Source organism: Echinops telfairi, unplaced genomic scaffold (genome assembly GCF_000313985.2).
Source record: "Echinops telfairi isolate 266 unplaced genomic scaffold, ASM31398v2 ScPeMD7_7427;HRSCAF=8465, whole genome shotgun sequence".
Classification (NCBI taxonomy): Eukaryota; Metazoa; Chordata; class Mammalia; order Afrosoricida; family Tenrecidae; genus Echinops; species Echinops telfairi.
The window spans coordinates 12,284,558-12,302,518 of NW_022111327.1; the positions used below are offsets into that span (position 1 = coordinate 12,284,558).

The window sequence follows — 17,961 nt, forward strand, 5'->3', positions numbered from 1 at the left end:
AGGAAGACTCTCGACAGGGGCTACAACAATTGTGAGGTTGAGGATGGCTTGGAATCGGGTATGTTTTATTCAGTTGTACATACAACTTGCTGGTACCTAACAATAACAACAATAGGGTGGTATAAGTGGAGGTGTTGAGAGGTGTTCAAAGTCTGGATATATTTCAAAGGTAAATAAGATTTGCTAATAAGTTAGATAAGGTGTTCCAAAGAAAGTAATCAGTTTAGGATTACTGTAAAGTGGCTGAGCTGAGCAACAAGTAGGAATTCACTTTCTCTAAAATGGGAAAGAAAGTAGAAAGAATAGGTTTAAGGGCGTTAGGAGTGTGATAAAGAGATTCCTTTTGGACAGTTAAGTTTGGAATTCCTATTAGACATCCAATTGGAAGTGTTGAGAGCATATTGAATGTATATGAAGCTGCACACATAAATATATGTACATGCAAATTTTTATGCACATATAGAGAAAAATGGTCTGCAAGAAAATATTCCAAATTCTAAGGTTCATCATCTCTGAGGAATGAAATAATGGGTAATGGTTTGTTAGTTTTTTCTTTATTTTTGTTGAATTTTCTAATTCTTCAACAATAAAATTATATTACTCTTTTAATCGGGAATAAAGAAAAAGGACTTGTTTTGTTTTATGGAAAGAATTGGGTTCAACTTTTGAAGATCAGAAGTGCAGAAGACAGTCTGGAAACGCAGGCCACGGTTTTGAGGTTTGGATGGTTGAGGATTTCTCAAGGGAAAGTTAGGTACCCTGAGAGGATGCTTAAGGGGAAACGAAAGGAACTTCAGGAGAACATCAGTAACAGAAAACAATCAGGAACAAATACGCAATACAACAGAATCAGTATTCAAATGAGACTGCATATTCAAATCCAATTAAATAACATTGGAGAGAGATGAATGTTCCTAGACTCTGCCATGCAATGTCATCTCGTGCATGAACTACATTCTGAAATACTAAACGGAGAAAGGGACGGGAAAGGAATCCCAGTAGAGAGGTCAGCATGGACCAGAGATAAAAAAAAACCACACTGACCTGAAGAAAGAAGCAGTGTTCCTACCTACAAAGGCTGTCAGTGGGGAATGGCATTAGATACTGTTCTTGAGGGAGACAGAAATTTACTATAGCATTATGGCTTAGACAAAACATTTAAAGCTTTACCCTAAAAGTTTTAGAGAACAGCTACCACAGAAAGATTTGTGCTTTATGTCACTCTGATGGAAGATATATATGACAGCAGGTAAACATGTTTGAGGGCTTCTGAATTAATCTGGGGTGGGAAGAGTATGGCTAGAGGGCTTGAACCAAAACAACTGAAATAGGGATAGAGAGTCAGGGTAGATAGATAAAAGTATTAAGAAGCTATACATTTTTTTTGTAATTGACAGGATTGGGAGGGATGTATGAGAGAGAACAGAGTCTAAGGATCCTAAAGTAGCTGATTTAGGTGACCATATAAGATTTCCAAATATATTTGGCCTACTGCTCCCCTTTTCAGATGATAAATTACTCAGCACTCCCTTGGCAAGGGAAAACTTTTTTTCTGAAGCTCACAACTAGGATAAAGTGTAGGCATTTGCTTTTGTAGCCACCCTGGATCGTTCCAGCATTCCAGTCGAGGGTGTTATTACCCACTATGGGAAACACTGATATAGTAACACAGTCACTCTGGGTATATAGGAGATGTCAGTTTGGGGTAAAAAATAAGTACAGTTTGGACTGTAGAGAATCTAGGAGTAGATGCTCAGTGGGATGTATGGATCTAGAGGAAGCAAAGTGTTCTTGTTAGCACGGGATAGATAGACTTGTGGTTCTTAAGCCAGATCGTTTGAATCCTGGCTCTACCACTTACTGTTATGTGTGTGGTACAGTATTCAGTAAGTTATGAGATCAGCCTGTTTCGCAGTTTGAGCATCCATATGCTGGAGAAAACAACAGCCACACCAGCACTAGGTTATTGTGAGGATTAAGTGAGTGACTTCTGGCAAGATGGCAGACTAGCTAGACATGCTACCTGGACCCTCTACAACAGACTCGCGAGACCAAGTGAAATAGACATACATGCCAATCGTTGAATTCTGAGTTTCAGAGGAACAGACAGAGGAGTGGATTCAATACTAAATGGAGGAGAAAACTGAGCAGAAGCAGTGAGGAAGCAGACCGACAAAATGAATACGTAAATTAATTGTCAGCTGGCCTGACACAGCAGGGCCATCTTGAACTTTTGCAAGTAGCATTCAGTCAAGGTAGCAACCTGACAGCACAGGTTCCCAAAGTAGAGGCTGGTGATCAGAAAAGTGAGCTGCTCCCTTTGTTCCTGACACCCTCTTGGTGGCCAGAAGCATGACCAGCTCACATTCTCACCGACCCAGCAGCTGGTGACACCCACCATCTTGCACAGCCAGTGATCTGCCTGACGTTGGAACCTCACCTTCATGGATGGGACACTAGGTGCACCAGCTCTACATCTGGAGGCATGTAAACACGGCCTCATCAGACCAGTAGAATGCTCAGTGCCAAATGAATGGCCTATCATTGGCAAATCCCGGGCAGGAAAGAATTATTTCCAGAACAAGCTACCTGTCCCGCTTCTCCCTGGGCACAAAAGAGTCCCTTCCAGGAACATGCACCCTGACCTCTGTCACACTCTGAGCAGGCACAAACTACTTTTGATCAGGTGCTCAGACCCCAGACACCAACTAAGAGGTAAGGACTCCTTCTCCCTTCTTCCCATACCCTTGAGCCTCTCTCAGTTTTCTTCTTGGTTTGCTTTAGGTATCCACCACCCCCCCCACCCCCACCCCTTTTTCCCTTCCCTTCCCTTGTTCTTTTATCCGTTCTCCGCCTTTCCTTTTCCTTTCTTCTCTTTCTTTTCTTTTACCTCCACCCTTCTTTATTTCCTTGTTTCTCTATCGGTTTCTTTCCTTTCTCTCTTCCCATCTGTTTCTTTCTTTTGTCCCTCTTCCCTTATATTTATTTTCATTTCTTTTTCCTTTTTAGTTCCTAAATTCTTCACTTTACTGTTTGCCAGTTTTCCCATGCTTGCCTTTTTCCTCTATTTTTGCTTTTTCTTATTTTCCCCCTTTCCTTTTACACCCCCCCCCACTTGTCGCCTCTAACAGAAGACAGCCAAGATAGCTACTTGGCTCAGCTGTACCCATTGCTCCTGCAGCCTCATCCTGTGCCACCTGATCCATGACAGGCAGTGGCCAATACCAGCCAGACCTGCTCTTAACTGTGCTACAGGAAGGAACAGTGAACAGAGAACTGAACACACACATTCGATACGGCCCACAGGTGCGGAGTGCCTAAGAGCACACCAGTATAAATGATCAATTACAGACACACACAGAAACACCATGTCTCAGAGACAACAGACAATTTAAATTCACAAGAAGAAACAAGACAAAGTGGCTCAAATCAGTGACTGACCAACAAGGTAAGAAAGGCTTTCTGAGTAAGAAATGACATTGGAACTATCTGATAGGGAACTCAACAAAGTCCTTTCAATGGGCTGAGATAAAGATGAAAAAAGTGCAAATGAAATAATGTAAAATGCAAACGTCTCTTTACAGAACTCAGTGAAACAATAATCCAAAGCACTCAGAAGTTCACATGTAACGCCCATTAAACAAATGTTAATCCTCCCTCTGGTATTTCTCAAGCCTGGAAGCTCTATAACCCAAAGTACTGACTCCAGAGTAGAGCCTAATGCAAAATTTAAAACTCACCAAAAAAATTAAGTAGAAACTTTAAAAGGTTCCTATGACTCTTCTAGAATTCCTATAAGTGAACTTTGACCACATATTCATATAAAAGAATTCAGTAAAAACCAAATTAAAAGAAATTAAAAATATGAACAGCAGCATGGAGAATAAGCATATTTGATAATGAAGAAAAGCCTAATTCCAGGCAGTTAAAAAAAAACAAATATATGCTGAAATGATAGAAGGATCCTGTCATCAAGACAACCTATAGGTCTGCACACACCCACATACACACACAATCAATCAATTGAAGTATCTGAAAACATTTTTAATGTTGTTTAGATTTTAAAAAAATTTAACTTGTGCTGCAGCACATTTCCTCTTTAAATAATATGGTCACATTAAAATGACATTATTGTTTAAAGTTAAATCTTTCTTTCACTGATGATCAAGTTTTATTGTAAATACTAAACACAAGGACTAAGACCTTTCATACCTTTTGTCGCCATCCACAGTTTGTTTTGGCTTGTTTCTTGTGACAGAAGTTGAATGACTAAGAATCCTAGAAATAAATCAACACATTAATTTAAATATATATTTAAGAGCGTCTATGTACAGCATGTGAAAATGCACAATACAACACAAGCGATATAATATCTTAACAATAATAATAAAATAACTGCATCTGGCCCATGAAAGTCTATGCTAGAAAACAAGATTTAAATATTAGTTAGATAAGATGCCCATAAGCACAATGAATTCTTAAAAGGAATAAAGCTCCTCAATTATTCCACGTATCTTCTTTTATAATCTTTACTAAAATTTTGCAGATGTAAACTCTGGTTGAGACAGAGGATAAAAAGATAAAAGATGTTTTGGGTAACATCATGATTAATTTAATTTCCCCATTACATGGTATGAGGTATGCAGATATTACAATAAAATAATAATCATTTCACTAAGACCAAATAATAAACTTTGATTTTCATTGCAAAACCAGGGTTAAAGTTCAATTATTAAAACAAACACACTCAAGCTTGTAAAACTTATAGTAAATATTTTTGGTTTATATTTAGAGGAACCAAAAGAAGGAAAACAAACCAGTGTAAGAGAAAGCTGTTTGAGTTTTGCTATCAGAGTGCTGATTATAAAGTGGATTAATGCAGATGTAATTAGGCTAAAACTTAACACCTTATGACTTGTACTTCCATTTGACCCATTTTAAATTTGTTCTAGTATTTAATATATACACATAGCGGCCCTCTGCCCCTGCGAGTTTCTGAGACCCTAACTGTTTACAGGAGGGGAAAGTCCCATCTTTCTCCTGCAGAGTGGCTAGAGGTTCAAAATGTGAACCCTGCTTATGCAGCTCAAGGGGTAACTACTATAAGTTTGCTATGAATCATCACTGACCTGAGGGCAGGGAGTTTGTTTTATTTGAGTTTTTACTATTTTCTGCGTTTTTGTAGTTTTTGTTGTTTTGGGTATGTTTTCTGTATATGAAATCCAGGATAGGTAAATCTACAGAGACAGTAATTGAATGAACAGTTTCTTAGGGTTATGGCAGAAGAGGTTAGGGGAAAATAGGGAATGAATAATAATGAGTACAAAAAAGAAGAAAATGTTCTAAAATTGTGAGGATAATTGCTTACTATGATTAAACCATTGAGTTGTGTGCTATGTAAATTATGTCAATAAAAGTATTAAGAAACAGTAGCTTCACATTTTGATATTTTTGCTTAATAAAACTTTTAATCCTCGAAAAAAAAGAGAGCTGTTTGTTAATTTTATATGACTGTATATATTGACTTCAAAGTAAAAAAATTATGGATTAAGTATTTTCTTTATTTGCATAAATAACATTTATTATTCATTCAGTATTGATTTTCTATTTTAAAGTTCATTAATATATGAAGATGAATAAAAATATTGTTATTTAAGGGTGCCCAATGAATGGTGTCCCAGAAATACCATACAGGTACTATTTTAATGCCCTCCTTGCTTCATTTTGAGATGTATTCATTTGGTAAGCATGGCTCTGCTGCTGTGAGTGAATATTATTGGAAGATTTGCCCTATCACCAACCTGTTGCTCATGTAGTGCCCAGTCACTTAAGTGTTTAATCTGTACAAGTCAACGATTCCTGTATTGGGGTTCATAGCTGTCCAATATTTGTGTAAGTTCCTTTTCTTGACAATGTTTCAAATTCCATACCAATGGCTAAACTAATGATACTATCGAAGCAAAGTGATTACACATTGGGCTGCTAACTGAAAGGTTAGCAGTTCAAAACCACCAGTCAGCTCCTTGGGGGAAGGATTAAGCTCTCCACTCCTATGAAGATTTGTAGGCTAAGAGATTCATGGGGTGGTTCTATCCTTCCCACAGAGTCTCTGTAAGTTGGCACTGACTTGATGGCAGTGGGAGAGATGCCTCTGGGGGATGACTGATAATGTTCCCTAACATAAAATGACGATGCTATCTCTAAGGTGAACTAGAGACATATATAAACCATAGCTACATGAATGGATTTTGGACTTCCACAATGAGTGCATATGACATGACCTTGCTTGATGCTTATCCTCATAAAAGGATCACTGCAAATATGGGCGAAACAGCAGTGTGGTGAAGAAAGAAGAGCATCTCGGGTCTTAAAGACTTGTTTGCAAACATGCAGGCATCTAAGTGAGGCATCAACTAAGTCCACATGGAAGAAACACACCAGCCTGTGTGATCCAAGGGTTGTAAACAATATACTCCAAATCTAAAGGAGGGAGTAACATCAGAGCTTAAATTGTGAACAGACAATTGAAGCCTAAAATCCATTTGTAGAGTCTACACAACTTTGTCTGATTTGGGTGCCCTCTGAGAAACACGCCCAATCCAACAGTGGCTTCCGAGGGGGTCTGCTGTGGTAGTTACATTTAAGGCAGAAAGGTCAACTTAGAAGGTGGCAGTGACTGTTTGGGGATTCAAAAGGGGTAACCTGGATAGATTTTTCTTGAGGGACACAGAACAATCCTAATAGGCTTATGAGGAAGAAGTTTTAAGAAAACTGAAAATGATTGGTGAGGAGAAGGGCGAAGAGTTTCACCAAGGATTTTTTTCATCAGGACAATGTACCTACTCCTTCTCCAAGGGTAGGAAAGGTGATCCTATGAGAATTTAATTGGGAAGACTTACTCCATCCACCCTACAACTCTGATCGTGCCCCTCAAGAATTATTTATGTTCCTCAAACTCATGTTCAAAAGGGACACAATTTGCGTCCCTGGAGGATGCCCAAACTGCCATTTTGATTTGCTGTAAAACAAAGAGCCCAGAAATGTTCAAGGAAGAACCGAGAGATGAAAATACCACCTTTGGAAGTATACAGACCTAGTTGGAGGCTATGGTGAGAAAAAAACAGCTTCACTCATTGATCTTTTTATTTAATAAAGTTTCCTACAATTTTTTAGCAATATTTCAACACTTACCCTTGTAAAGGGTAAATGATCTGCCTTTTATTTAAAATATTCAGATAACAACTATCAAAAGAATCCACAGATATAAGGACTTTACTGCAGAGCTAAATAAGACTAATAAAAGACATAATGAACTAAGTACAAGGATAATTGCACAAATCTGGTTAACATAAAGAAACCAATTTCTATTACCCCTGATTTCCTTAGGACGGTGACTCTAATAGTTGAATTAGGAGGAAGACAGTTAGCTGCAAAGGACAAGTATCCAAATCAGACACAAGGCAGTGTAGCTTTACATCGTACAATGTCTGGATCAAGGATGCTTTTATTTTTCTTTGTATGGCATACACTAAAACTGAATCTCCACTGGTAGAAGAATTGTGATCAGGAAATGTCTAGGATTATAAGGAAAACAATATTTTTAAAAGACTGATTATAAAGGTAAGATGAACACTGAATATTTCCCTAAGAGAATATCAGAATTGGTGGTGGGTGGGGAGAGTTTGAGAGAAGGACAGTGTACACATATTCTTCGCTACACTGTGTGAATCCCTCCCTGGACCACCACACTCAGATTACTGCTGTGATGACTGACTTGTATGCATCATATTAAGGAGCCCTAGTGGTGTAGTGGTTGTATCTTGGGCTGCTAACCTCAATGTTAGTTCAAAACCATCATCTGCTCCACGGGAGAAAGACTAGTCTTTCTACTCCCATAAAGAGTTATCACCTCGAAAACCCACAGGGAAAATTCTAGTCTATCCTTTAGGGTCCATATGAGTTGCAGTCAACTCAATGGCAGTGAGTTTGATTTTGGGTTTATGCATCATATTGGAGCAAGAAAAAAGAAGTTGATATTAACTTACCTGTGAAATATGGATTTGAAAATGCCTCCATGTGAAATTTTGCTACGAAGAATTAAAGTTTTAACTCTGAAGTACTATTTTTATCTATTATCTACTCTAGACTATGAACACATTTCCCTAATCGAGTTACCAGTATTATATTTTAAGCATAAGACTATACAACTCAGTTGCAGTAACCTGACTCCTGAATTTGTAAGGCTTCCACAAACTCTAGACACCTTGACACATGTCCCACTGCTCTGGCCCTCTGGATGAGTTTTCCCTGAATGGTGTTCTGGAACATAAAGGCTTTCACCTGGATTCACAATTCATATACATCAACTAAAACCCAAAATGGGAGAATTAAAACAGACGTTTTGGGAGAGGGCAGGGAAATCATTAGTAAAGCAAGCAGAAAAGAAAGAAGGGAGAGATTTCAAGGGCAGAGAACACTCTCAATTAGTTTTCACAAACCAGGTGCTCCTCAAATTGAAAGTCCTATAATCAAATAAAAATCACACGAAACAGGTAATGTACATAATGTCTCTAATTCTAAATCAAAACAATTATTTTGATTTTGTATTCCATGACCTTTCATTACATTACAATTATATATGTTTGGTAATTGTGCTTTGTTATTGGGCTTTATTACATACCATATGTACTCATGAATAAGCCGAGTTTTTCAGCACATTTTTTATGCAGTTTTTATGGTAAAATTAGGTGCCTCGGCTGATATTTGAGTCGGCTTATACTCAAGTATACATGTAATACTCAATAGCACATCTTTCCAAAATGAAAAAAAAAATTAATTATTAAAAGGAAAGACAACAGAAAATGCTATAAGGATAGCAAGAATGAACATGCAATGTTTAACCAGTCAATTGAAGCTATTTATGGCAAAAGCATACATGTAACTGTAGTCTAAGATAACCAAACAAACTTCAAGACACCAGCTAAATATACGCTTATTAAGCTCCACGATAAGACTCTCAGTTTAAGAAATAGTCCATTGCCTGATACTAAACGCATAAGCAAGGCTGATGCATTTTCAGAAAATTGGCAAAGTAATTTTTAGAGCTATATTATTTTCCAAATAGGTTTTTAAAATTAGATTTTAATTTGCTTAATTTTTAATTTCATTTTAAATAGATTTATTGACATAAAATGCACATATCGTACACTTACACAGTTAAAATATTTTTAAAACACTTGGTTATACATCATCACAGTCAGATCGAATACTCCCTCCCACATTCACTATTTATTCCTCAATTTCCCACACCTTTCACACGTCCAGTGCCCCCAAATCCACTGCTTCCGTAGTGTCTCTATGCATCCACTCCTTCTGTGCTCCATCAATTGGGAAACCAAACAGAAACAATAAAACCAAAACACAATGAAACAGAAAGAAAGTAATAATAATAATATAAAGATAAAAATAAAGAGTCATCAGCAATATTAAAAAGCCGGAGAAGAAATTTCTCCCATGGAACAAGCAAGAACTATTTAAGACTTGAGCAAAATTCAGGTTGGCTCAAGAGGGAGGTCAACTGGCCAAGTACCATATTAGACATAGTTTGATCCACCATAATCAAGTTTAAATAATCTCTGTCTGATAGTAAGGCTTTTGGAGTCCCTAGCCTGTGTACAGGGGGGTTCAGCCAGTGGATTAACCTGACTAGATACTCTGCAGATGGATTTTGGACTCCCACTGTCCTCTTAAGCCTTCCACAAATTGGGTGTTCACAATTTTATCTTTGATACTTTTCCCTTCATCATATTGGAATTTTGTTATTGTCATCTTTGGATCCCACAAACTGGTGTGCTTCTGACATGTGGGCTTGGTTGACTCCTCATTTTGATGGTTGCTTGTTTGAATACAAGCTGTTAAGAATTCTATCCTCCCTGGGGGACGGACAACAGAGAAGTGGGTGAAGGGAGACGTCGGACAGGGCAATATATGACAAAATAACAATTTATAAATTATCAAGGGCTCGTGAGGGAGAGGGGAGCGGGGAGGGAGGGGAAAAATGAGGACCGAATGCCGGGGGCTTAAGTGGAGAGGAAAGGTTTTGAGAATGATGAGGGCAATGAATGTACAAATGCGCTTTACACAACTGATGTATGTATAGATTGTGATAGGAGTTGTATGAGCCCCTAATAAAATGATTTTAAAAAAAGACCTCTGTCCAATTGATAGCTGGGTGCCATCTGCCTTCTTCACCACACTTTGATGTAGCACCCTTATCTTCAATGATCTCTTCATGAAGGGGACTATTAAACAAGGCCATGCTATAAGAACTAATGGTTCTTGGATTAGGCCTAGAATAATGTGTGAGCCCTGAATCTACAGGTTAATAACAACTCTAGTTTATTATAGCAGTCATATTACCATCTTATGACACACACACAAAATAAGCTCAACAACAACAAATACATCCATAAAACAAAAAAGGAAAACGTCAATGATCACCCTGGGATATAAGGCGATTGTATTGATGACATCAATAATTTACCCAATTGCATAGATTGGATAATGGATTTTTTTGCGAGTGTAGCCCAGCTGCGAACTGAAATCCATGAGTTGTTTTGTACAGATTGAATTCTTAAATAATTGAGCTATATTTACATTGAACATGGGATTAGTGCTCAGGGAAAATTTCCTGTAATCTCCTTTACGAGGGCAGATCCTTGTCTAGGCAGATGCCTGTTATATTAATGCACAAGAGGCATTGAAATACTAAATATAAGGACCATTTCCACAGTCAGGGGTGGCCACCATTTGCTTTCTCCCCCATTAGGGAATTTCAGTCCTAACTCCAAAGAGCTTCAGGTAGTTTTGAGGTAGGGCAAATGATATTTTTAATAACAAAAATTATAGTGAAGGTAAAATTAAAACTTCCACAATCACTATTTTCATCTATTTAAAGTAATCTATTGAGGGACTTCAATATACTCAAACAAGTAGAAAAAATATTCCAATTTTCAGCCAAAGTAAGGATAGTTTATAAAACTTTACGAATAAACTGTTAATATAAGAGTTTAATGTATGCAACTCAATTAGTGGAGGGGGCAGACTTCAGACTTTGAACACATATTTTTATGTAAAAATGAGAGAGTTATATCTTTTTTAAAATCATGCACACTGCACAAAGTATTTTCCTAAGTGTGCGATGCGCCATGTGGTAAATAAACCTGGCATAGTACACTTACAAAATTCCTGCGGCGTTGGGGGAGTGGGGCACAGTTTGAAAAGTGTTTACCACTTTTATTTTCCAGGATTGGGTAGGGGAAGAGTGAGCTGGGGAATGATCTGCTTGACGGTTTCTTTGCTGCTCACTTCTCACTCCTTTATTGTGTTTAATTCTTTGTTGAAGTCCTCTTGTTACTTTCCTAGGGCAGTTGCATTCATAAAAAGTTAGTAATAACCTTACAATAATTTTTGTAATTTTTTTTCTTCTAACAAGTGGCAAAGTTGTCATAAGCAAATGATTGTTGAATTCCATGTAAGTGGTTTTTCACTTTTGAGTACACACATAGCTTGCTTCAGCAGAGAGCTGACCTTATTAAACTAATAGCTAGCTAAAACACAGTTTGGCCATACACAGTCAAGGTATGAAAGAGTAATCATAACCAGAACCAAAAACCAATGATTATGTGGAAGCCTAAAGAGAAATGTTACAACTCCCAATAGGCCTGTTAGTTTAAGTAAAATATCTGATCCGTCATGAAGAAAGCGGGAATTTAAAAAAAATGTGAAAGCAGAAACAAAGTCATAAACACGCCACCTCCCACCCCCTCACCAAAAAAAACCCCACAGTACCATAAAGTCAATTCTGATTTATAGGGACTTTAGTGAAGGTTTCCACGGATATATTTTTTTTTTCAGCTTTTATTTTTTAAATCATTTTATTAGGGGCTCATACAACTCTTATCACAATCCATAGATACATCAATTGTGTAAAGCGCATTTGTACATTCATTGCCCTCATCATTCTCAAAACATTTCCTCTCCACATAAGCCCCCGGCATTCGGTCCTCATTTGTCCCCTCCCTCGCCCCTCCCACATGAGCCCTTGATAATTTATAAATTATTATTTTGTCATATCTTGCCTTGTTCGACGTCTCCCTTCACCCACTTTTCTGTTGTCCGTTCCCCAGGGAGGGGGGTCACATATAGTTCCTTATAATAGGTTCCCTCTTTCCAACCCACGCTCCCTCTAACCTCCCAGTATCGCCACTCACACCACTGGTCCTGAAGGGATCATCCGCCCTGGATTCCCTGTGTTTCCAGTTCCTATCTGTACCAATGTACATCCTCTGGTCCAGCCAGACTTGCAAGGTAGAATTCGGATATATATCTTTATGGAAGCAGACAGCTTCATCTTTTGCCCACGGAATAACTGGTGGATTTGAACTACTGATCCTGTGGCCAACAGTCCAAAACTTAGCCACCAGTGTCGTCAGTGCTCCACTGTGCCACCAGTGCACCTAGCACAGAGCACAAAGGCAACAGGTGGGACTTCCAACCTCCTGGGCTGCAGGGAGCACTAAGGGGGCATGTCTCTGTTTGACCACTTCGCACGTGGGAGGGTGCTTCCATTATTTTTGAAATCTACTGAGTGAAGGTGGGTTTCTGTAGGCTACTAACTAGAAGGCTGGCAGTTCAAGTCATCCCAGAGCCCCATCAGACGAACATTTTGACAATCCACTTCCAAAACACCAAGCAATAAAGGCTCTAAAGAGCTTATTTCTACTACATGCAAGGGATTGCCATGTGTCGAGGTTGACTTGATGGCAGCTAAGAGCAACATCTGAAAAGGATGAAGATGAGAAATACCAGAGACACGTAGGAAATACTCTTCTAAATGTATGTTACTTAGGAAAACTAATGTTTAGTTAAATGAACAGTTCAAAGAAAGCAACCAGCCAATATCAGTCCTGTTGTTAGTTGTCGTCTAGTTGGCTCCAGCTGGTAGCTACCCTCTGTGAACTAGAATGAACCACTACCCCGTCCTGTGCAACCCTCGCAACTGTTTTCTGTTTTGTTTTGTTTTTGATGTTTGAGCCCATGGTTGCAGCCACTGGGCTAATCCATTTCGTTAAGGGGCTTCTTTTGCACTGAACTTCTGACATAGTGAGTAACAAGTGGGGCTGCTAACCAGTTCAAAACCACCAGCTACTCCGTGGAAGAAAGATGAGGCGTTCTGCTCCCCTAAAGAGTTACAGCCTGGGAAATCCACAGGGGCAGTTCTACTCTGTCCTATATAGGGTCACTATGAGTTAGAACCGACTCAGTGACAGTGAGGTTTTATTTTTTATTTCTCCTATCTTACCAGACACGATGTCCTTCTCGGAACTAACAGTAATACTGAGTGTAACAGTAATACCGAGTATCTATTATATACAAGGAAACCCTGGTGGCAAAGTGGTTACTCATTTGTCTACGATCCACAAGGCTGCCGTTCAAAACCACCAGCTACTCCATGGGAGAAAGAGGAGGCTTTCTACTGCTGTAAAGAGTTACTGTCTTGGAAATCCACAGAAGCAGTTCTACCCTGACCTACAAAGTTGCTCTGAATCAGAATCAACTCAATGGTAGTGAATTCAGTTTGATATTTTTAGTATATACAGGACACCGTGCTAATTGCTATTGCGTACTGATTATAAAACTTATACAATGGGGTTTAAAGTGTTCGTGGAAAAACAGAATGGAAAGATAATAGAATCATTCAACCAACTTTTGGAAGTCACCACATGTATATGACAATATTAAAACATGTATTTATGTATTTATGTCCTCAATTGCCATTTTAGTACAAGAAAAAATGGTTACTGGGCAGTGTTACATACTTCTAACACTTAGAGAATCTTGCCTCTTTTGTCACTAAAAGTTCTTATAAAATTAGTATTCTCAGTTTGAAAGGATAAATGCAATCTCTTCACCTGCACAGGAGAGGAAATAGAAACTACTTTTTAAGCAACTTTTACAGCAGGTGGTGGCTTGCTTCATCAAACCTATGAAACCACGGGTCTATCAACACGTCAATTAAACTGCTAGGGTAAAAATACACAGAGTCTCGGAAATAGCCATCAGGCTCATCAGGAATAAGTCATCAGAAAACACTGGAAGACAAATAGTAAATGAGGTGACAGAAAGTTATGCGCAAAGAAAGATGGGAACTGGGGGCAAGTAGACATTAGATATGAGAAGCCCTGATGGAGCAGTCAGTAAAACTTTGGGTTAAAAACTGAAACGTCTGTGGTTCAAGCCCACCAGCCACAGTGCAGGAGAAAGATGTACATACACAAAGGATAAAGCTAATTTATACTATAGTTTTTTAATGTTATACTCTAGAATCGATGCCAAAAAAGATACTAAAGGGCTATCTAATAATAGCCATTGTCCATATTTCCCTAAAAACCACATTTTTTATCATTCATTAATTTTTAATAGTAATTATTTTAAAAGGTATTTTTAAAACTTGCAATATCCTTAAACTTTAAACTTTCTAAAATGTACTCATATGATCAATTAGTATTTGGAGTTCTGAACAAGTGAAATACAATATTCAATAAATGTACCGTGATTATTCTTTTCTCCTCCAAATATTACGTATTCATTATTTAAAACTAGAATATACTAGTACACGAAGATGCCAATAACATCCCACCCTCAGCAGCACATAGAACTTTTACTTTACTGTGGATGGATTTGCAACGTTGACTTATTCACACACAGTCTTTCTCATGGTCATTAGTGTACACTTGGAGAAAGTCTAGCCAGAGGGAGAAATGCTCTCTGAATGAGAAATAGAACAAAGTGAGCCTGGCCAATGAATACACCGATGTAACCAAACAGTATGAAATTCAAATGGACGCTTAGATGGTCACAAATAACCCAAGTAATTTGGAATCTAACCCAAAAAAGCACACTATACAGATGATAAGTACTTAGGGGAAAAACGATTTAAAATTTATCTATTGCTACAGAACTAGAGAATGTCAGAAATCAGATGCATAATGAATACGCAGAAATACAACAGAGATTCTTAGGCAATATCAAATATGAAGACTATATGTTTATAAAATTTAGTTAAATGTAGATAGCTTTACATTTCCCTTCCAAGTATTCCTTATTATCAGTTGATTTCCCGTGAAGTAGGTCTTAAAAGGCCCCTATAATTTACTTTCATAGATTTGACAATCTTTAAATCATTGAATTTAAGAATTATACAATTTGTCTATGTAAAAGCTCATTACTGAAAAGAATACCTGTTCTTCTGCTCTTGATGCAATAACTGAGCAGCTATTTTCCTCAAATCGGTTACTTCCTTCAAATCTTCATCCTCTTCCTCTGCAAGTAACTGCTCTTTCTCAAGTCTGAAAGGTGACACAGATATGGTTATCCAAAAAGAAAGGCAGACTATGTCTTATGCTGGCCTCCAGAAGTAGAGACCACTTTCTTTCTTAAAGGGAAAACTCCCCATGCTCCCCTGATACACAATATTTAACCTGTTGTATCTGGCTATTAAAACTTAGCATGTTTCTGAGGTTTATTCATGTCCATATGTAGCACGTATTAAAACTTCACTTCTCTTTATGTCTGCGTATTATTCCAATTGTGGTAGTTACATAATCTGGTGTCAACTTTCGAAGGGGCAGAGTCTAGCCTGTCAATCAGGTCGCAGCTTGATGACCTCATTTGGAGGTGCCACAGAGATCAGTAGCTCACTGGAGGCCAGATACACATAGCCTCTCTGCTTCGTCTTCCTGCCGACAAGACACATGGAGCTACGCTTGGAGCCCTGGAGCTGGAGGAACCACGTGGAGACTCCTGCCAGTGCTGAGATGCTTCCACTGCCACTGGATCCATAAGACTTTCCACCCACTGATCTGTGATCATCCTGCATTTGATGTCATTGCATGTGTTGTGTGAGTCTGAAGAGGAATTCATAGATTGGTATGGACATATGAGCTAATATCGAACTTATGGATTTGATCTGGCCTGGGATGTTTTCACAGTATACAACTGCTCTTTTATATAAAGCTCTTTCTTATACACATAAGAGTGTCTATGAATTTTTTTCTTTAGTCAACCCTGGCTAACACACCAATGCATGTATGTAGCACATTTTGTTTAGCCAGTTTCTGGCAATGGTTATTTAAATTGTTCTATCCAAATTGTGAATAGTATAGCTATGAACAAATACCATATTGAGGCTCTCCTTTCAATTTTGCATATTTGTGGAATTGGTGGGTTACATATTAGTATATTTAACATTTTAAGAAGCACCAATTTCTATTCCTATCAGCAGCAGGTGCTGATCCCAATTTTCCCACCTCCTTGATAATTACTTATGACCCATTTTTGTAATAAAAGAGTCTCTTGGTGATACATACAAGTTAATTTGCTTAACTGCTATATGAAACCTGGAAATCTCAGAGTACCCAGAGATGCCTGTAAAGAAAGATTTGGTAATCAATTTATGACACATTTACCATTGAGAACCCAATGAAACACTACTTTGTTTATTTTGATACACATGGATTTGCCACAGGTTGGAATTGGCTATATAGAAATGAGTGGGAAGTAATATCTCACTGTGGTTTTGATGTGCATTTCCCTATTGGTTAGTAATAGTAAACATTTCTTCATGTGGGCATTGGCCGTCTGTTTACTTTCTATGGACAATTATTTATTCAAATCCTTTGCCTATTTAATTGAGTTGACATTTTGCTGTTGAGTTTTACATTGTAAGTACATCATACATTGTGGACATTAAACACTTTTTTGTTTTGTTTTGTTTAGAAATCATTTTATTGGGGGCTCGTACTGCTCTTATCACAATCCATATATCCATGCATTGTGTCAAGCACATTTGTACATTTCTTGCCATCATCATTTTCAAAGACCATTAAACTCTTATCTAATAGATAGTTTTCAAATATTGTTTGCCCATATTGCATGTTGCTTTTTCATTTCCCTAATAATGCCTCTTGATACACAAAAGATTTCAATTTTGATGAAGTCCAAATTTCTAGTCTTTATTTTGCTCTGGTGCTTAACTGTCCTATCTGAAAATCTATCGCCCAAAACAAGATTCTGAAGTTTTCCCCAATGTTTTTGACTAAGTGTATTATTGGTTTGGCACTCGTACACTTGAGTGAGTTTGAGTTACTTTTCTTTTTCTTTTAACTTTTTATGTAAACTGGGGAAAGGTTTATGGAGCAGATAATTAGTTTTACAGGCAACAGTTCATCGACATTCCCTCAATGCAGCATCCTTTCTTGCAGTTCCTCCTTGTGTTTTTCCTGTATCCGTAGATCCCTCTGTGCTGATTCTTTCAGTCTTTGTCCTTGGGTAAATTCTGCCCATTGGATCTCAAATGTCTGATTCTTCTAAGGTGCACTTAGAAAAAGTGTCACTGTCCGCTTATAGACCTATTTTGATGAAAGTTGATTCAGAGGGGTGAGTTCATTTCAAGATCACAAGGGTGACTAAGGGCCATAGTTTATGGGATTCCATCAGGCTCTAACAGCCAATATTCCCGGTCTATTTTAGAGTTTTGTTCCACATTTTCCTCCCACTTTATGCTAGGTACCATCTAGTTCAGGGGTTCTTAAACTTATTTGGCCTACTGCCCACTTTGCAGAAAAGAAATTACTCAGCACCTTGTAGCAGTTAAAACCTTTTGTAATGTAGACCATAATTCAAGATAGAGTGTATGTATTTGTTCTTACAGTCCCTCTGGATTGTTGCAGCACTCCCCAAGAGGCAGTATTGCCCACATGGGAAAATACTAGTTTTTTTCTGGTGTGAGGGCCTTGTAGACTAATGTTCCTGTAGTCCATTGGACTACTTCAGTGTTTCCCAAAGTGAGCAATTCCACCCCTTGAGAGGAAATGGATTGTTCCAGGAAGGCTGTAAAAG

At 38.1% G+C, this 17,961-nt stretch overlaps 1 protein-coding gene across 1 annotated transcript in view; it reads right to left on the reverse strand.

The window, feature by feature from the left end:
* The window catches only part of LRCH2 (leucine rich repeats and calponin homology domain containing 2), a gene marked incomplete at its 5' end in the record, with an annotated part of 125,130 nt that overhangs the window by 27,824 nt on the left and 79,345 nt on the right, over window positions 1-17,961 (reverse strand). Inside the window, 2 exons of the mRNA XM_045298552.1 lie at window positions 4,213-4,278; window positions 15,303-15,410. Coding sequence (XP_045154487.1) covers window positions 4,213-4,278; window positions 15,303-15,410 — 174 coding nt within the window. The remainder of the gene's footprint in view (window positions 1-4,212; window positions 4,279-15,302; window positions 15,411-17,961) is intronic.